We start from the raw sequence: 22,039 nt of genomic DNA, 5'->3' as shown, positions 1-22,039 counted from the left end.
GGATAGCTCCTAGCTCAAACTTAGAAAATATTTTAGATCTAAGAGAGTCTGTAAAGTAGCCATATTATGCTCTATGAAGAGCACGTCATTTGTACCATTTCCCTAATATTTGAGACTGGGTAATGTTTCCTGCCTAGAAGGGAGAAACTTCTAAGGTAATTAGCCTGAATTTTCTTTCATTACCATAGTATGGCTTATCTTTTGAAACGGAGTCCAAACAAAATAATGTTAGAATAGTAATGAACTTTCTAGATGGTTTGTATGTTTTATCTCCTTTCTATATACATAGTCATTGAAAATAGTCTACCTGATAATTACTACTACTTTGATACTATGATATAAAAGCAATTATTTAGGAGATAGTGATGAAGTAGTGTTATTGAGTGTTAACTACTCTAAGTTTATAATAATAGCTAATTGACCAGCAACAAAGTCACCACAATTTTGAGAAGTCCAACCCAATTTGGCCACATTAAAACTTACCATTAGGGCAGCCTGGGTGGCTCAGCAGTTTGGCACCTGCCTTCAGCCCAGGACGTGATCCTGCAGACCCAGGATCAAGTCCCATGTTGGGCTCCCTGCATGGAGCCTGCTTCTCCCTCTGCCGGAGTCTCTGCCTCTCTCTCTCTCTCTGTGTGTGTGTGTGTGTGTGTCTCATGAATAAATAAATAAAATCTTAAAAAAAAAAAAAAAACTTAAAAAATAAATAAAATAAATCTTACCATTATAACACAGTCAGATATTAAAAGTCAGGAAGTTGTATTAAGAATACAGTAGCTTTTTGTAAAGATATCATTTCAGTTTATTGTTTCTTCTGGTCATTTCCCTAAGTTTCTGAATATTAGTTGTATGCTTATCCAGTTTAATCTAAAATACCAGATATCTTTCAAGTCCCAGAAGATAGCATGCTTTAAAGTCTAAATCATTATGTATCTTCTCTAACAAGTGAGTAACAATATTGTACACATATAAAAAGATGCAGAGGGCAGCCCTGGTGGCGCAGCGGTTTAGCACTGCCTGCAGCCCAGGGCGTGATCCTGGAGACCCTGGATCGAGTCCCGCGTCGGGCTCTCTGCATGGGGCCTGCTTCTCCCTCTGCCTGTATCTCTGCCTCTCATTCTCTCTGTTTCTATGAATAAATAAATAAAATCTTTAAAAAAATATAAATAAAAATAAAAAAATAAAAAGATGCGGAATGCTGTAAGGTTTTCCCAACTTCTATTACCAACATAGCGTTGACAGACTCAGCTTCATAACTGGGACACACCCACAACTGTCTTAAAGACTAAAATCGGTGACTGAAGACCAACTTACAGCTTGTGGAGTTTTAAAAAACTCCTATTGTTCTCCAAATAGCAATTAGGTTTGCTAATACAACTCAATAATTCTTAATAGTAAGAATTATAAAGGCACTTTGATCTCCATGCTATTAAACTGTACCTTTGGAGATTAAAAGGGGAAAATGAATTTTGCATCAGGGGCATGAAACCTTTAAAAATAGTTCTTGACTGCTTTCCTTTAGATAGGTGAACATGGATAGGTAAATAGTAGTGAACACGGATCCTGAGTCCAACTCTAGATGCAATTTCTGGACAAGAAGTTGGTACTGACAATAATAAAACATTAATAATAAGACAGCTCATCTGTGGTGATGCTGCAAGTATAGCAATCACAATCCCACAGTTAGATACTACCTTTAGCATCATTCTAGGAAGGTGGCAAATCCTGCTTTATAGCAATAACAAATAAAGACCCTTATCTATGGCAGAATTACAAGAAGAGCCTTCTATATTGTGCTAGGTAGGCTTTACTCCAGGAGCTAGGAATGTAACAGAAAACAAAAACCAAATTATAGGGCAGCCCGGGTGGCTCAACGGTTTAACACCACCTTCAGCTCAGGCCATGATTCTGGAGACCCAGGATCAAGTCCCACATCGGGCTCCCTGCATGGAGCCTGCTTCTCCCTCTGCCTGTGTCTCTGCCTCTCTCTCTCTTTTTCTGTGTCTCTCATGAATAAGTAAAATATTTAAAAAAATTATATGAGCTTATATATCCTCTTATTTTTATGTGCACATTTCTTAATTTACAGTTTGAACAATCATCTAATAATTTTATTGAGTAACTAGGAGCTAACTTATTTTCTCTTTAACTTTAGAATATTAAAAATAGCCAACAAGTCTTCAAATGGCATTTTAATTACCTTTTAACAGACCGTCAGGACCTAAAAGGATAACCTTCTTCCTTCACCTCTAAGGATTTATATAAAGGAGAAACTGAATTTGAGGCTTGGAAATGCTTAAGAATGGATACTATCAGCACTGAGCTTAGATAAAAAGAAGTTACTTAATTTCAATGAAGAATATTTGTACTAAAGTATTAAGAAAACAGAATTATATCCTACCGATTTCTGATTTAGTTCATCACTAAGCAATTCATACTCCTTAGTTTTATCTTCCACTTCCTGAGACTTCTGATCATAATTGACAGCAAGTTCCTCTAAGGCTTGTAAAACTTCTTTTACTTCTTCTTTAGAGGCATCGTTTTCTGCTTGCAGGCGATTCAGTTCAGCTTGCATATTATCTTGATCCCTTCTGGTAGATGCCAAAAGCTACATACAAGAATAGAAGTATACAGAGGTTTTAAAAAGGTATAAAGGCTTAAAAAATCTATTTGCTTCACCATGTGCTAAACAAAAAGGGAATAAAATGTGGATGCTATTAACTGTGTGAACGTTTATTCATTCAATAGACTATCTACTATGTGCAGGCACTGTGGATGACAGCAAAAAAATAAAAAATAAAAAAATAAAGACTTTGCTTTGAGGACTCTAATAGAAGAAACAAAGACACATAAATAAATGTAATACAGGATGGAATGTTAACTAAGAGCCAAAAAGGAGGGACAGGACATGACAAAGTGCTTGGTAATATTTAAAACAAGAGAGTTATTCATGAAGAAGGCTAGAATTGGCAGATTTTTAGTTATGTGCAAATTCATGTATTAGAAAACAAAATGCATACTAGGTTCATGAACAGTGAGTACAGAACAAAAAAATTAGTAGCTGTCTAGAAGACATGCTTAAAAGTTCAGATCTTCTTTGGTCAACAAGGGTGGCACCTGACCTATGCCTCAGGAAAACTTAGTATCAACATATATAATTTGACTGCAGAGAAGCCAACAGACTAGTTAGGAGAAGAGGGTCAGTGGCTGTCAAGTAGGAGCATCTAGAAATTTGTAGGAGTATTTCTAATGGGGCAGAATGCTAAGGACACCTAGAAGCAGGGGCCATGGATGCTAAAGGTCCTGTATGTAACACACAGCACAGAATAATATAATGAAGAATTGTGTAAATGTTACTAGTGCCCTCTTTGAGAAAACATGCTATAATTGAAGTACAAAGGTGATGTGACCAGGATCATGTTGACTGATGGTGGCTATCTCTTCCTTATTGAAGCTGTGTAACCTTTGCCTCCATATCCAAACCAAATCTTAAATGAAGTATCATTTTTAAATTACCCCTCTGTTCTGCCAGGTAAGATAAATTGAGGGTCCTAAACCAGGTGACAAACTAGAGAACTTGAAAGAACTAAGATGAAAGTAAAGAAGGCAAAAATCAGCTGGTTCGATGAGGGCAGACATGGTAAAAGAGGAGTAAAAAAAGATTTCATTCACTGACATCCTTATTCCCACAGTAGGTCATACCTCAAATTATATAATTATTAAAGATAGGTCAAAGCAATTCAGTTATTTTTTCTTCAATCATCCCTTGAAACCTGTTTCTGAGTGTTTAAGTGAACAAGTAACAATAAAACACTGTTTTTTACATTTCTTCATTTCCATGTGGAAATACTCTTCATAAAGGAACTGACAGTTTAAAAGTATAGTTAAGTCCATCTCAAGGATTAGTAAGACAGGTTTTGGGGAGAATAAGGAGATAAAACAGCACTATATATAAAACAAGGAGAGTAGAAGACAGTTAAAAAGTACAGTAGAACTATATTAAAGAATAGTACTGAAAAGTTATCCTCTCCTCTCCAGTTAGATAGAACTCAAACTTAAAAAAAGAAAAACCTTAAGAGGAAGTCAATCTTTGCTTCACTCATGATGTATCATATCCACAGTGAAGCATGGGCATATTAAAGGTACTCCCATATTGCAAATGTACTCCAGGATATTCTGAGCTCTCTGTTGGTTCATCTTTTATGTTTATTTTTTCCATCTCTTATGTTTAAATAGTCATGACAAACTGTAAGCTTTTCTGACAGCAATATGTACAATATTCACCTTACCTCTTCTTGATCCAACATTTGTGTCTTCAGTTTCTCTACCAATTGGCTCTGTTGATTAATTTCTTCATCCTAGAATTTTAAAGTAACAAGTCATTGTAAGATTATTATTTCCCTGACCAAAATACTTCAAAACTGTTTCTCCAAATTAAACATAGCTTATTTCAATCTCCTAAAAAAATGCTGAAGGCTAGTCATTTGTTTAAATGCTAAGAAATAATAAACATGTTTAAATTTATTATTGAAATAATGGCAATGCAGTTACTTCAAACCTGCCATATTTGCTTAAAATACACATAAAACACCACCTAAAAATAAAAACAAAACAAGAACTATTTACTTCTAGTCTCTTTACTGCTCTCGTTTTTCCCTTTCTTGATTCATAATTTGTTATTTTTCACAATAAAGCTGAGATAATTAAAGCAGGAAAACATTATTTCCACTTTATTTTGTTCCCTAATCTCCTGCATCACCTTTATTATTGAGTCTAAGATCCCTGATTCTTAGAGAAATCATTTCATTAAGATTCTCCAATGACCCAAGGTCTAATTCTCTTTCGAAAATTCTTTTAAAGAAGAGAAGAAAACACAAGTATGTCTCATACACAGTTCCTGCACAGAAACAGAAACTGTGATTTTGTATTTTTTATCAATACCATGACCCTTAAAACAATGTGAGAGTTAGGGGTGCTAACCGCCCCCACCATGGAGTTGAAGATCCACATATATATAACCTCTGACTTCCCAAAAACTTAACTGTTGCTAGCCTGCTGTTGAATGGAAGGCTTACCAATAAAGATAATTAACACATATTAGCACACATTTTTACGTTACTGGGTTACATAAGGCATTTTTACAAGTACAGTAAGCTAGAGAAAAAATGTTATTAAAATCCTAAGGAAAGTTTGTTTATATTATTGTACTATATTTGTTTTAAAAATTCACCCATGCAGTTCAAACCAATGTATCTGAGGGTCAACCTAACAATCATTTTCAAAAGAAACTAAGGTAGATATATATAGGTTCCCTGGATCCATAACATTAAAATTAAAAATAAAAATACCTATGTCATAACATTCCAAAACAAAACATGAACAACAAGCTACCTTGTCATCAAGCTGTTTGTACAATTTCGCAATTTCTTCTTCACACTTTCTTCTTTCAGCATCAGTAAAGTTTCCAGTAACTCCAATTGTGGCTGCTGGTTTATCATTGGTAATAGTAACATCCTTATCTACTGCAAAAGCTTCCAAGTTGGCTTTCTCTTTGTCAAACTGTTCATCAACAGGCACTGTCTCTCCTAAAATAAGGCAATAACATGGTTAATAAACATCTACCTGTCTAAAACAAATTATAATTTTATTCAATTTCAGGAGCTCTCGCCAACTTTATCTGCTCAGTCCAAGATTTGAGAAGCTACAATTACTTTTGACTCATCCCTATCTTCTAAATCCAGTCACCAAATCTTGTAAATTTTATTGCTTCTACCCCACTGTGGAACCTTTCCATCTTGACTTTTATAGCTTCTAAGATGGCCTCTGTGCCTCTATTTATTATGTCAGGTAAAATCAGAATTTAAAAGATTTTCATCATTTTTAATTGATGATCCTTAATGCTTAAAAAGTAAAAACGGATATAGTTTATATTCATAACAGAGTCTCAAGTTTGTAAAATAGCTTTATATTCATACTCAACAAACTCAAAATGACACATTCATAAATTATTACCATTACGCCACCGGTTGAGTTCATTTTCAAGCCACTGAATGGTGTTCCGCAGGGTCTTATTTTTTTCCTTTTCTCTTTCATATTTCTTTTTCCACTGTTCTGCAGTTAATTCTACATTTACACAAACTGTGTTCTTAATTGTTTTAGCCCTAAGAGAAGTAATTGCAGAAAAAAATTTTTGACTAAAATTAATTATTTTCAATTGATACCTACAGATCTCTGTTATATATACACACATATGGCATTTTTGGCTAAGTAATTTAACTTGACAATTCTTGTTAAATTATCTCTATGACTAAATACAAAGAACCATAATTACTATAGTGCTTATTCACAAGCTTAATAAATTTGGGTCAGTCACAAATTGGTGATTATCTTAAAATTTAAAAATCAACCTGATAAGGATAAAGAACAAGGGCCCATATTTCCCCAATTCATTTGGAAGGCTAAATTAATATAAAAACAATTACTGTTGAAGGTCAAAAATAAAATCATCTTTGACTCTCCTAGGTTAACCAATTCATAAATGGTTATCTCATTATATGAACCTGTCACATATGTCTACAGACTAATACAGAATTATATTTGTCAAGTTTTTATTATCTGATGCAAATACTTATTTTCTTTAATGCTAAATTAAAGCTTCTCAAATAAATTTGAGTAAAGTTAACATCTGACTTTCATAATTCAAATCTAAGCACCTTTAAAAATGGACCTTGTTTGTATTATCTCTCAATTAAAAAGTTGTGTCTGGCATACTAACAATATGCACTGATTTGAATATCTACCTACTTTTCCTAGACTTAATAAACAAAAGACCTATCTATCATTTAGACTGGTTTTTTTTTTTTTTTTTAAAGATTTTATTTGAGAAAGAGAGAAGCACAGAGAGAGAAGGAAACTCCCCGCTGAGCAGGAAGCCTGACTTGGGGCTCAATCTCAGGATCCAGAGATCATGACCTGAGCCACTCTGGTGCCCCTAGACTTTGTATTCTCTTAACAAACCTTTGACCAAACAGGAGTGTAGATTTTGTTTCAGATTCATTGTATGACGATGGAGAACAGCAAATTACAATAGTGGTTCTACAGTTTCCACCTAATGAGTCTTGAAGGATTCTCGTCATCTTACTATCTCGATATGGAACATATGTCTATGAAAAAAAAAAAAAAGACCAATGGGTTTCTATGCAATAAAATTTGTTATATATGGGTGACGGGCCCTGAGGGGGGCACTTGATGGGATGAGCACTGGGTGTTATTCTATATGTTGGCAAATTGAACACCAATAAAAAAATAAATTTATGTATAAAAATTTGTTATATAAATATGTTGGACTTTAAGTTACAAAGGAATTTTGGTTATTTTAACTGATTAATATTAAAATGGGAACTAAAATCTACATACAAATACTATAAATTCCCAAAAGACAACTAATTCACATATACTGATTGAAACACACCAAATCTTTCACTCAAACATCCATGCATACACATATATTGATATTTGAATAATCCCCCATAAGATAACAATAGGGAAAGAGAAGACATGTATACTTACACTTCCCTCAGCCAAAGCAGAAATGACATTGCCAAGAGCAGAAAGTGACTTGTTGATGTTCTTAGCTTCATCTAGTACAGCACCTTCAGCTCCAGTTTTACTAACCTACATACACATTAAGATTCCAAAAGAATGAAACAGAATTTTAAGTTTAAATGATTTTCTAAAAAAGTTCAGAGGTCACCAATAACCAGCAAACAATAAAATGAAAAGCTTCATGATTTTATTCACCAATTATTTACTCTAAGCTATCACTATTTCTTAAGTATTAATCGTCTGAGAACTTGGTCAAGTAACTAGGTGCATGAGAAGAATGTGATTAAGGAGATACCAAATTTTATTTTTAGTTTATGTTCCTGAAAATAATAAGTTTACGGATACATTTACAATATACTATTTGTTAACCTCCTCTGCTTCATTAAGAGAGGAACCTTTTAAAATTTGCTAAAGCTTATTCTTGATATTTTAACTGTTACTGATTTTAAATACATAAGCAAATTCACTTCTTTTAAAAATGTGAAATATATGTATTAAAAATAGGATAAAAGTAATATTTTAGCATTGTTGACTGAAGAAACAGCCTCTCAGAATTCACAAAATTAAAGACAGGCTTTGAAGGATGTGTTTAAGACTTAAGTAAAAGGGAATTGATATGTTACTTCAATCAGAAGAAACAAAATTAGCAAAACAGCAAAAATAGTTACAGAGATCAACATTAAAACATTTGAACTTATTTTGATTTTCACATAAACTAGAATCAGATTAGTTTACTGTATAGTCTATGATAGTTAAATAATCACTGAAAGGAAAAGAAGTAGGTACATCCAAACCAGAAGACTAATGGATAGTTACCAGTTTTCACAGGGAGCCCCACTGTCAGTATGGTAAAATAGATATCAAAAATTGGAAGATGGTACCTAATAAAATTTATAACTACATATACTGAACAAAAGTCTCAATAAAAACACACTTGAAGTCAAAGGTAACACCTATTGGGGTTGAACTGGACTATGGCACAAATAACAGTAATTTGGAACCAGTTTTTCAGTTTAAGTAATCGTAAGCACTGGCATCAAAGCTTTTCTTTTTTTTTAATCTCTCAAATCTGATTTAATAGTTTTTAACATGTTAACAACAATGCTGAAGTCCAAATTCAAACTAAAGTTTATAAAAATGCTTAAGTATCTACTAGAATATAAAGATTTTACCTTTTCACTACCAGCTAAATCAACCAGATAAAGTTTTCCACTCAGCTTTTGTTCCGTTTGCGTGTTCTCTTGTTTTACATTAATAAGAAATATACTGTGACTCCTAGAGCTATGTTCATTCATATCTGCAATGAAATTACACAAACAACTATAAACAAACACGGCTTTCCCTACTAATAATTTCTAAAGCGTTATTTACATAAAAATCCAATATAATTAATCAAGTTGATAAAGGTATTTTAAGGCAGTTTTGTGCCTAACTAGTGTTAAGACATTTTACTTACTTGTAACTGCTACATGTCTGTTGGATTTTCCTTCGTCAATGGTATCCATAACTTCATCTGGACTACATACAAAACGTTCTGTGCACCCCTATAAAATAATTTTTTAAAGTATGTCAATAGCCATATTGACAATTGACAATTTATTACTTTTTAAACAAGCATTCTGTATTATTTTATAAATACCTTTACATAAGGAACTCGATTTTTATCTTCATGAACTGAAAGGTTGGTCTTTGAAACTGAAAAAAAAAAAAGTATCAGTAACATTCTCCTAAACTCTAAAACTAGTTATGAAAGAGCTAATTGTTGATTATTTCTCTTCCCAAGTGGCCTAATAACAATAGGTAAATTTTTAAAATGACACATCACTATTAAAGAAAAGACTCTGTAGAAACAGTAGGAGATTTAAACAGAAACTAATGCAGCAATATAAAATTTGAGGTCCAGGGTAACCTCTATTACCTACATTTTGAAAATAACATTATACCAGAGTAGTTTAATAGTTTCCCAGGGCAATGAATCTAACTGACAGCTGCTGAGAGAAGACGAGGACTCAGGACTTCTAATTATAATCTAATTTTCTACTTACTACTTAAACATAAGCAACCATAAATATGTGCTTTTTAAAGAAGTTATTCAGCGTGTCAAAGGCATTCAACTAACTTTAAAATACACCTGTTTCTTATAATTTAAGTCCAGTTCATTTGGTTACTTAAAAATGGCCTTATATCTGTTATTAAAAAAGTAATGTGCTTTTTAAAATGATAAAAGAATTTAACTTACCATCTAACAGGTCCCTTATCTTATCCAAATAAATTTCAAAATATGAAACCTGAAGGGCAAAGAAATAAAGGGAAAAAAAAATCAATTAAAATTTTAAATTCATTCATTTGTTCATTAAATTTATTGGGGTCTGAGGGCTAAACACGATCTAGACAAGAAGGCAGAGTTATCAACAACTCAGTCACAGCTTATGTTCTAATGGCATAATCTGAATTATCTAAACTGCTCATGTAACTAAAAGCAATTTCCATTACATATCCTCATCTAAAATGAGTTAGACTCATGAGAAGAGTAAGAACCTTTGAGTTCAGTAATAAACTCCTTCATTTTATAGAGAAGGAGGCTAAGACAAAAGAGAGTTTGTGATCTTGTTTAAGGTCATCTAAAGGCAGAAGAACCCCAGTTTACTAATTCTAATGATTTTTCTACTATAATTTCCATAAAATAGTTTTTAAAAAGGAAGAGCATTTATTATTTCTTGGAATAAAATTATTCTAGCTATAAAACAAAATACAATCTTTCCCCAAGGATTCTACCTTAATATGAAATTCCAAATTTTCATCCATGGAGTAAATGTAATTAAAAATATCTTGCACTATTCTTGGAATAATCCCCATGCCTTCTGGATCATGAAGTTTACCCTAAACAGAAAACAAAATGAGACTTTAAGAAGTATGAATTAAAAGTAAAAACTTTCAACCTATAATTTGTAGTCAATAGAGAATAGTAATTGTAATTGTTGCCATTTTTTGGTGAAAACAACTCTACAAGGTATCTAAAAAAATCCAATTCAACTATTATGTATTAGTAAGTTACACATAAATACTGCAGGTCAACAAGGGTTATCAACTGATCTTAGCCTTTTATTTAATCACTAGATTTAGATTATCCATGCTTGTGCAACGAACATATTTTTGAAAGGTTTGTTTCTACTCATGTAAGTCTTTATTGTTCCTTCAGGTCAAATCCACGTAAATACAAGAAATGTTTTTGTTCTCTGTAACTTTATGGAAATGAGTAATATGAATTTATTACAATAAAATAAGCATTTATACAGAATGCTCAGATAAATGATAAAAGATGTAGCAACAGCATAAGATAACAAATACACTGTTTTCTAGATGCAAAGTTTGGACAGGTTCACATCTTATTAATAGCAGCACTGATAACTGTGGAGACATTCATATTAAAGAAGAGTAGTAGGTATTTGAAGAGAATTAATTGCTCTGAACAGAAATGAAAACATTAAAACATTCAAAATTTCAAATTCCTCATTATTATAAGGTAGTAGAAAATTCCCTAATTCTAAAATGCTATATATTGTGGTTATGCTGATAAAACAAAGCTAAATATGATTTCAAGTATATAACTTCATTATTCAAACTCCAGAACTGATTAAATTCCAATAGTGATGTTACCTGTATATTATTTGTACTGGAGAAAGTAATAAAGAGTAAATAAAGATGTTTAAGCATGGTAAAATCATTTACCAAATAATAACTGAATATACTATTTTGCAAACCACATGCAAGTATAGTTATGAAATGTTACCTCCATTGTGTGTGTCTTCCCAGAGGATGTTTGTCCATATGCAAATATTGTTCCATTGTATCCCTCAAGTACATCTATGACAGAATAAGAAATTTTATACCTCAGGGGATTTTTTTTCCTTAAGCGAGATATTTAAGAAATTACTTAAGAATGTTAGAAAACATTCTGAAAAAATTAATATAGATATTAACCCTGTTCCTCAGCATAATCAAATCTGCAAAACAAAATATTTGTGGGAAGAATGGTGAGGAAGATGGACTTTTTTTACACTAACATGAAAGATTCCGTCAAAGTCGAAGTTCAATTCATGAAAGATTTATTATAAAGATACTGAAGAAAAAAATAAGAATACATCAGTAGTATTTTCTTAGTGATGATCCACCTGAGCAATTATTTTCTCTCCAGCCCAGATTACTTTCTGTGGTCAATAAAACACAAATTTTAAATTCCATTGTTTATAACCTTTTATGGAAGTGTAGATCTCAAATGCCTTTACACCTGTATTCCAAACCTTTATGTGACCTGAAAGAAAAAATTGTTCTGCAAATTTACATACAGATATGAATTCACTTTTATAAACAGGACTAGTGATTAGCGGTTAAGTGGTGGTTAAAGCTTACAAATCCAAAGAACAGTCTTCCCTATACAAGCATAACAAGCCCAGTTGTACCTCAAAAATAAATTCTCTGTGAAATTAAAAATAAATCTTTTTTCTAGCTTTGTGTATACTCCAAGATTTATCTTTTTTCTACAATTTATTCTAGAAGGAAGCCAAAGTAAAAAGAGAAGCCTCTATTGGAAATAGTAGAAGCTAAGTAAATGAGAAAGCAGGACAATCCTGGTTCTTTTTCTTAAATTGATTATTTAAAAAAGAATAAGAACAATCCCAACATTGGGTACTAGATATTAACAGATTTCCTACAGAAACATTTATTAATGGGAAAAAGAAGGTACTTAAATTTTAAGAGCTCTCAAATCACATTTAAAACAGATGACACTGGAGGCACCTGGGTGGCTCTGATGGTTAAGCATTCAACCTCTTGATTTAGGCTCAGGATCATGATTTTGGGTCGTGAGATCAAGCCCCACATTGGCTTTAGATTCTATCTTTCCTGCTGTCCCCTTCACCACCTTCAAAAATATAGATGGCATTGCAGTATTTCTGAACAAGAAATCATCTTGAGAAAAAAAGTACTGGATCTTTTCCAATTTACTTCTTTTACATATAATTGTTCTGAGTATACCTATATCATACCTTCTGCTTAAGATCTTTTAATCAGTCAAGTAAAACCTAAGGATAAAATCCAAGGTTTGCTATAGCTATAAATATTGGTAAGTGAATTAACACATGACTTTCTCAAGATCACATTAAGTAGCATATGTCCATAGGGAATTACAGAATATTTGTGGTTATGTGAAACTGTATTCTAACATGAGGGGACCCAGGATAATAAACATATGCAATACATTTGTTTTGGAGACTTCAAGCGTAACTTTAAAAATTTCATATGATTACAGATATTACGGAATATACAACATTCAAATATTTACTGAGCACCTGCTATGATCTATCCTCTGCACTTGGTGCAAGGGATATTAACAATGACTGATGAGGTGTTTTCTAGACATGCCACATTATCACTGAAGTAGTTTAATAAACGTTTTTATCAATTAGGAAAGTATTTTTGCCTACCTTCAAATCCAGCCCTGCCTCTGCTTTCTATAGTGACTTATCCCCAACAAATCTAAACATACAAATAAAGATAATATATTTTACAGTGAACACCCTATAACCATCACCAAGATTCTATCTTAACATTTTGTAATTTTAATGTTTAATCATGTATATAACCATACATCTGTTTTAATGCATTGCAAAGTAGACTGCAGACTTCAACACACTTTCACCTAAATACTTTACCATATATGTATCGTTAATTAGGATTCATTTTTTAGTTTTATTCCTGAGTTAAAATTTATATACAATGAAATGTCTTTATCTTAAGCATGGATATTTAAAAAAACAAAAGCAGGGCAGCCCGAGTGGCTCAGTGGTTTAGTGCAGCCTTTGGCCCGGGGCGTGATCCTGGAGAGCAGGGATTGAGTCCCACATTGGGCTCCATGCATGGAGCCTGCTTCTCCCTCTGCCTGTGTCTCTCCCTCTCTCTCTCTCTCTTTCTGTGTGCCTCTCATGAATAAATAAATAAAATCTTTAAAATAAAATAAAATAAAAAATAAAAAAACAAAAGCAACACTCATCTATTTGAAAATCCTAGAAAGCATACATCTGTAATGAGAAAAAATTAGGCATTTTTCGACCTGGCTCTTGTTTGCTTTTCTCAGCTCTACCTTCCACCACCCTTCCTCTCATACTGCTGTTCTGTGTCAGTCAAAATGATCAAATCTGACAATTTCAGATGGTTCAATTTCAGTCACACCATAATGTATGTTGTTCCCCACACATTGTGACACTCTTCTCATGTGGGTATGTCTTGGCACATGTACCATCTCTGCCTGAAAGGGATCCCTCCTCCTTCCTACTCTTTGTGCATCCTTTAAGACTAGCTTAGGCTTTACTTTTTTTCTCAAACCTAACTATACAACTACTCCCAAATAAATTTGGAGGAGTCTCATCCTATGTGTTCTTGTAACATCTACATTTAAACATTATACATATCACTGCATAGTGCAACTGCCAATAGATTTATATGCCGTCTTTAGCAACTTTTAAACTCCTTGAGGCCAGGACTGTGCTCAACTCCTTACAGTGCCTGGCACTTAGTAAGAACTCAAATGCTTACTGAATGATTATTACCATTACTAACACACAGCATTTTTCTAAAGCCTCCCTCCTTCTATAAAACATACATTTGCGGGATCCCTGGGTGGCACAGCAGTTTAGCGCCTGCCTTTGGCCCAGGGCGCGATCCTGGAGACCGGGGATCGAATCCCACGTCGGGCTCCCGGTGCATGGAGCCTGCTTCTCCCTCTGCCTATGTCTCTGCCTCTCTCTCTCTCTCTGTGACTATCATAAATAAAAAAAAAAATTTAAAAAAAATTAAAAAAAACATACATTTGCTGTTCTTGTGAGAAACAGAGAAGAACAACTATGGACAAGTATCACTTCTCTCATACTTTGTAAAAAAGAAAAACATTATTTAGTAAGCAAGACAATAGCATAACACTGTCTAAAAGTCACTTATCTCTTTGAACTTCAGTTCCTCACTGGCAAAGGGGAAGGCTTAGAAGGCTACAAGAATTGAAAGTCCTCATATGGAATTATTATTGCTAACATTTGAGAGTATACATTGTGCCAGGCTATAATAATTTTTCATATACTAATATATAATCCTCACAAAAACCCTGTGAAAGGTACTATTTTTAGTCCCACTACACTGAAACTAAGAACAAAGAGATTAATTTGCCTCTACTTCCACAGTTGGCAAGATGGAGCTGGGATGCAAACCCAGACAGTCTTGGTTCTAAAGACATACTCTTAACCACTGCACTGTATTATATAAAACACAGAAACTAAAATAAATACATGGCAAGCCACATCTGCAAAAATTGTAAGTTAATATAGTGGCAGACAGTTCAGGTCAGGAAGCTATGGTAGGAAATCTATGAATGCCTGTTATGATGCATAGCATATAGCAAGTATTGAATAAATGCCAACTACTTCATACAGGGAAGTGAAAAGACATCACTCAGATTTGGAATTCACTAGAGAATACAAGTGGGTAAGCCTCGTTCAAAATAAAGAAAACCTAAAAAAAAATTAAAAAAAAAAATAAAGAAAACCTATCTAATGAATCTACAGAAAGGGGAAATAGCTTTGTACAAAATCAAGTTTTATATATATATATATAAACTTGTATAGAAATTTATGAAACAGGGATGCCTGCCTAGGTGGCTCAGCAGTTGAGCATCTGCCTTTGGCTCAGGGCGTGGTCCCGGAGTCCCAGGATTGAGTCCTACCTTGGGCTCCCTGCAGGGAATCTGCTTCTCCCTCTGCCTATGTCTTTGCCTCTTTCTGTGTCTCTCATGAATCAATCAATCAATCAATCAATCAAAATGAATGAATGAATGAATGAATGAATGAATGAATGAATGAAAGAAAGAAAGAAACAGTACTTTAGCCAACTGTCAGGAGGAGCCCAGAGAATACTAGCTGCTTCAGGTCATCCTTGGCAGCCTGCTCTTCAAATCTGTTTCAGAAGAAATACCAACTCACCCATCATTTTGCTAATTGCTGCCTACCAGAAGTTTCTAACTATGGCCTTTCACTGGATGTGTTTGCCAGTGACTGTCCCAAGTATACCCTGTGATGTATTTAATTGGTTTTCTGTCCTATCTCACCAAGCACCCACGACCTATCCCCACCTCATCTCTTTCCTTAAATCTATGTATTTAATGGTAACTTCTCCACATTCATAATCTTCTCCAGGACGACTCTCATTACCTACTATATCTAGTCTCCTCAAAAGGGGTAGAGAGCATTTGGGTAAAGATAAAAGGAGTAAGTCATAGCCAGGTGATACTTTTCTTACATAAATTATAAATCTAGCAAAGAAGCTGGAAAGACACATTGATAGAACTTCCCATTGTAATAGTTGCTTGAAGCCTAATTTTGTAGTGAAAATACTATAGGCTATGAATTATCCCAAGCACAACATGGTTGATTAAATCAAGAGAAAAATTAATTTTCTTAGAAGAGAGGAAACAAACAGCAATTGATAACTGTTGTGTGCTTGCTTCTCTATACCAGGCCCTGGATGAAAGTTCTTTTTCATGCATCACCTTTTAAAATCTTCATAGCACCTTTATTTTGCAAAACAAGAAACAGATGTAGAAAGGTTAGGTAATTTGCTAAAAGTCACACAGCTAAAAGTAGCAGGGTCTAAGTTTCAATCTAGGTTTGTCTGACTCAAAGCCCACGTTCTTATCCACACTGAAGATAAAAGAACTGCTATTCAGAATTCAGTTCCAAACAGTAAAGCAGGAATTTGCTGTGAAATCTAAGGGACCTAAGTTTTGAGAAGAGAAGGGAAATTTCACTAAAAGAATGATGTCATCGGGATCCCTGGGTGGCGCAGCGGTTTGGCGCCTGCCTTTGGCCCAGGGCGCGATCCTGGAGACCCAGGATCGAATCTCACGTCGGGCTCCCAGTGCATGGAGCCTGCTTCTTCCTCTGCCTGTGTCTCTGCCTCTCTCTCTCTCTCTCTCAATAAATAAATAAATAAATAAATAAATAAATAAAATCTTAAAAAAAAAAAAAAGAAAAAGAAAACCCACTATATGGCCAAGGATGTGTGAGATAAAAATCCCTAGAATAGTATGAGAAAAACGAAAGCCCAGATTAAGTAAGTCTAACCAAAACAAAACAAAAACTAAGCTCCTAAAAAGAGCTTTTAAAATATTCAGAAAAAGACTAATGTCTGACTAGACTTGCACTGCCCAGAGAATAAAATGTTAATAAACAATATAAGACAAAGCAATGATCATTTTATTACCACCTTCTACAATATTATCTTCAAAATGGAACATAATAACCACTGTAAAGACAGACTTTAAGACTGAGGTGGGTAAGAGCAAAAGAACGATTTTAAATGAGCTCAAGTTTGTAGTCACAAGAGAATCACATTCCATGGATAAAAATTTCAGCTACCACAGCTGATTTTTAAAAGCCATGGAGAACAAAAACAATAGAAAATGACTAACTTGGTAAATGTTATACTCATTTTCAAAAAGGAAAAATGGTAAGGTAATTTTTGGTCACCAAAATTTCACTAAAAAAAAAAGCTATGGTTGAACTAACCTCATTTCCTGCTTGGATAGGGTCACCCAACTAATACTTAGGGGAAACACCAGCCTGGTGTATCATGACTTCATAAAGAGATCCAAGTTTTCCATCATATCCTTGTTCATATGTTGACAAACTAAAAACTAGGTAACTGCATAAGAGAATGTGAAGTCAGCTGAATACCTCGTGTGACTTAATTAACAGCCAAAAACCTTATTCAGTTTTTAGAAGACCAGGCTAAGGACCATCCCATTAAGCATTTTATAAATGATGTGAAGTAATAGTTTTCAAATAACAACGTCTATAAATAAAGAGTTTAACATAATTTCAAAGTCCTTGACACCATATTAGGTGTATCAAATACACTGATAGCCAACATACATATCTAATAAGATAACTGTAAAAACAAAATTCAAAATATAATCAAGAGCTAAAATGAATAAGATGGAACCCAGCTTAAAAGCTTATATTCAAATTAAAAAACTCCAATATTTAAGTGTGGAATGGGGTTTAATGCTGGCTACAGCAGATGAGAAAAATACCTACCTGTACACTTAAATTGCCGATGAGTTCATGAATCAATACCTTAATATTATTTAAAAAACTAATGTAAAATCTTAGGTTGAACTGATGAAAAAAGTATGTCAAAATCAAAGAATATAATTACGTTCTAGAACAGATCTACCTGGAAAACTATTTGATGCCTACAAACAAAAGATGACACTCCCTGTTCCTCTTTGTTACAATCATTTATAGAATCAAGTTAATTTTCCATCACCTTCCATGACTATTTCAGTATCCAGTCCATGGTCTCTCACTAATACCACTCATGTTGTAATTCTTGGTGGTTGCAAAGTCCATGTAGTAGACAATCCTACTAAAATACCCTGGTCTCTCAGTTCCTGGATCCAGCTATCTCCATGATCTTGTCCTTTACTCTTTCAGATGCCAACTCCATAATCATACTCTAGACCTTTTCATTACTACTGACACTGCCTCCCTAATGTCAATTATGTACTACCTCCTATTATTCCTTCTAGTACCCAGAATCCAACAAACCTTTGACCCCACTCAGACTGTAACACACTAATCTTACTTCTTTTTACTGTCCCTCAAACCCATTCCCCCCACCTATATTCTCCTTCCCCTCATTCACCTTAGATTCTATAGTTCACTTGTACCATCATTCTCTTGACCCCATCCTCAATTGTCTTGCCCTTCTCTCCCTCTTTTGTAACTGCCTAGCAAAACCGCAACTAGGTCAATTTGACTCTTCTGGCAGCTAACCTCAAAATGGATCCTTGGCAATGCTGCCAGGCAATACTGCCACATTTCCCTAATTCACTCACTTCTACTGCCAGACAACTTCGTTCCTTTTCCTAGAACCCCCTATCCCATCCTCATGCTGGAGTAACTTTGCACCCTGTATCAGAGACAAAACAAAATTAGTATGAAGAGAACACCTACATTTTCTTCCATCACACTTAGAGATTTAGTGCATTCAAAATCTCTACCTTTTCTCCACTTACTGGATGAACTGTTTATGCTCCTACTTAACCCTAACCTGTCCACCTTTATACTGAATCCCATCCCCTCTACCCTAGTGAATGCTCTAAGAAGACAGGCTTTTGCCTCAATCTAAGAAGTACTTTTTAACAATTAGAGCTGACCAGAGATAGAGTAAATTATATCACAAAGTAAATGCTATTTAACTATAAGATCCTTTTGACAAAAGGGATTTCTGTAGTAACTCGAAGTCCAGAAAATCACTCATACCCTCTCAGCTCTAGGGTTCTACGGGTTTGGAAAATATAAACCCAGAAAAATGTTAATATAAATTAATAGTATTAACTGGAATGTACACACTTTTCTCACCCTTGGTAACCTCTAGTAAATTCCTCAAGTGTTTTACTGTTGAACACAAGAGGAGTCTTTGGAGAAGAACAATGGAAATGGAAGAATGATAGACTTCTATTATTTTCTACTACTTTTTAGAAACCCGCCTAACCGTTTTGTATTCATTCTCATGCTGGTGTATTGCCAGAACTGCTAACTTTAGAAACTCTCCTGGGAATATCTAATAAAACTGCATCTTCCAAGAACAAATATGTAACACTAACACTCTTATAATAGCCTTCACTAGGTACTGTATATAAATTAGATCATGGAATCTGAGCAATAATGTATTTACTAATTGGATTTGATCTTTGTATTACTTAAACTGTCTTCTACAATTAACTAAAAAGAGGGGGCATTAAAATGAAAAGAAAAAAAAAAAGTGCAAATGGCAAAGATCCCAAACAAAACTTCATTTATTGTTGAGACTACAACAGGTTAAGTATCCTTACCTTTAACAATCTTCTTTGCACAGTCATTATACACTTGCTCTTGAGAGGTGTTTGACTGGAATACTCGGTCAAATGCATAAGGCTTGGACTGAAAAACAGAAAGAAAGGGTTTCAACTACAGAAATTAAAGGTGAATGGACACTTCTTGAAAGTCCCTTTAAAGATGTCATCATATATTTAACTTTCTAAATAGGGTACCTTCTATGCATTACTTCATGTCATAGAATCTTGCGGAAAGGACCCTAGGGATCACCAAATATAAATCCACTAGAATAAACTCCACAAAATCAAAAATGTCTATTTTAGTCTTTGTTATATTTCCAGGGCCTAGGTCTATTACAACAGGCACTCAAATATTGCTGAATGAATTTTTATTTAATGAGTGTCTACTCTGGCAAGTACTTAGACTCTAATTTCAATAATATCATCTTGCAGGTAAGAAAACTAGAATCCTGAAAGGTAGAAAAGGTGTTAATGACAAAATTTAAATTTAAATTCAAATCTCCTGTCAGTTCAGAGCTCCTTCTACTATTCTCATTAAGCTTTCCATCTTACACCAAATTTTTCAATCATTTCATTCATTTAACAAATATTTATGGAATGTATGATATACTAGATATACATCTTGCTAGAATGATGACCAAGACAGACATACCCCCTGCTTTAGTGGAAGGTAATAGTGGGGCAAACATCAAATAATTAAACGACTAGAATTCTGACTCATGCAACAGAGTGCCATGGGAGCATATAAGAGAAGAACCTGCATCTGGGAGAGGGCAGAAGAATGCCAGGGAACCACTCTGGAGAAGGGATGTTTAAGAAGTGAAAAAGAGTAGCACCTAACTCACTGCCTGTCTCTTCAATACTAGTCATGGGAGGGTGAGTGCAGGAAGTAGCTTAGGTATTGGATACCTAAAGATCCTAAGACAGAAAGGAACCTGCAGGATGCAAGAAAGCAAAATAATTTGAAAGTAAAAGGAGCAAAGATTCAACGCAAATGACAACATAGTGAAAAGATAAATAATATCTTAGTGTTATTTTGAAAAGTTTTGACCTTGTGGGTCCCCTTTTCAGGGGGATCCTGAGGATTCATTTAGAAAAATAACATAGTCTGAAGAATGAACCAGAGGAATGGAATGAAAAAAAAAAAAATCAGTGTACAGTGTCCATGCAAGTCAAGGAAAAATTATCAAGAAGGGAGTGATTGTGTCACATTGAGCTGTGAGGTCAAGGCAAAACTGAAAGACAACCAATGACAAAGTAGAGCAGAAATGTGGCTGTGGGTCTAAAGAGTTTTTTTTTGTTGTTGTTTATTTATTTAAACCACTATTGTCTACCCTCTGCAGCTGAAAGCATTCCTAAAGAATATACTATAACTTTACTTTAGTATCAATTAAAAGGAGGCATCTTTTTTTTTTTTTTAAGATTTTATTTATTTACTCATGAGAGAGACACACATACAGAGAGAGAGGGGGGGGGGGGGGCAGAGACACAGGCAGAGGGAGAAGCATGCTCCATGCAAGGAGCCAGACGTGGGACTCAATCCTGGGTCTCCAGGATTATACACTGGGCCGAAGGCAGCACTAAACCACTGGGCCACCGGGGCTGCCCGAAAGGAGGCATCTTAATGTCTGATTATTCTTTGACTATGGGATACATAAAAGTGTCCTTTTGCTAAGATTCTACAAAGACATTAACATTCAATTTTACAGGTACAACTAAAAAAGAGACAATCTTTTACTGATTGTACAAGATGTATTTGTGACAATTTTGAAAACACAAGTACAATCAAATAACAATCACCAGCCAAAGATAAACCACACTATTTTTTTTCTACATGCAAAGTAAATTTTCCTCTTCATGTATCCAGCAAACATGTATTATCTGTAAGGTATCAGATATTATAAATGAGTAAAAGAATTTTAAAAATGGAAAAAAAAAGAATTTTAAAAATGTTATTTAATTTATACAGACTGTAGGGTTCAAAGAACAGAGAATAAGGCTGGGTAGAATCTTGAAACAAAACTAAGAAACTGTATGCTAGGATCTAATATAAATGGTCAAGTAATATTCACTGAATTGAAATGGAGACAATCTCTAGCATTAAGGAACTCGTAAGTTGGTAAAGGAGTCAAGAACAGACTGAAAGTAGCTAAAATATACATTTAATAAAAAATGTAAAAAAATAAATAAATAAATAAAAATAAAAATAAAAAATGTATAAAAGTACTATGAAAACAAAAATTAAATAATGATTAATGCAAATTTTGCTTGCATGAAACAAAGTAACCAATAGAAGATAGGTAATATTATGAAGACCACTGCATCCCTCCAAAAGAATAAAATTTTGTTAAAAAAAAAAAAGAATAAAATTTTGTTAAAATAAACATTTAAAAATATAAAGAACAAACAATACTGAGCTTTATAGAAGTCACTGCCATTTTTAAGTCATCAATAAAAAGTTTGTTATAAACCATTTAGAAATAGATATAC

The 22,039-nt window shown here is 33.9% G+C and overlaps 1 protein-coding gene across 1 annotated transcript in view; it reads right to left on the bottom strand.

Moving 5' to 3' along the window:
* Positions 1-22,039, bottom strand: part of KIF5B (kinesin family member 5B) — a 44,579-nt gene that overhangs the window by 17,511 nt on the left and 5,029 nt on the right. The window contains exons 2-14 of the mRNA XM_072825463.1: positions 19,547-19,634; positions 11,396-11,469; positions 10,381-10,485; positions 9,845-9,893; positions 9,245-9,300; positions 9,062-9,149; positions 8,778-8,902; positions 7,570-7,674; positions 7,018-7,163; positions 6,013-6,161; positions 5,392-5,585; positions 4,290-4,358; positions 2,402-2,608 (exon numbers count right to left, since the gene is read on the bottom strand). Of these exons, the coding sequence (XP_072681564.1) occupies positions 2,402-2,608; positions 4,290-4,358; positions 5,392-5,585; positions 6,013-6,161; positions 7,018-7,163; positions 7,570-7,674; positions 8,778-8,902; positions 9,062-9,149; positions 9,245-9,300; positions 9,845-9,893; positions 10,381-10,485; positions 11,396-11,469; positions 19,547-19,634 (1,455 nt within the window). The remainder of the gene's footprint in view (positions 1-2,401; positions 2,609-4,289; positions 4,359-5,391; positions 5,586-6,012; positions 6,162-7,017; positions 7,164-7,569; positions 7,675-8,777; positions 8,903-9,061; positions 9,150-9,244; positions 9,301-9,844; positions 9,894-10,380; positions 10,486-11,395; positions 11,470-19,546; positions 19,635-22,039) is intronic.

This window comes from Canis lupus, chromosome 5 (assembly GCF_048164855.1).
Source record: "Canis lupus baileyi chromosome 5, mCanLup2.hap1, whole genome shotgun sequence".
In the NCBI taxonomy this organism is placed as follows: domain Eukaryota; kingdom Metazoa; phylum Chordata; class Mammalia; order Carnivora; family Canidae; genus Canis; species Canis lupus.
This window is presented reverse-complemented; position numbering and strand designations above follow the sequence as displayed.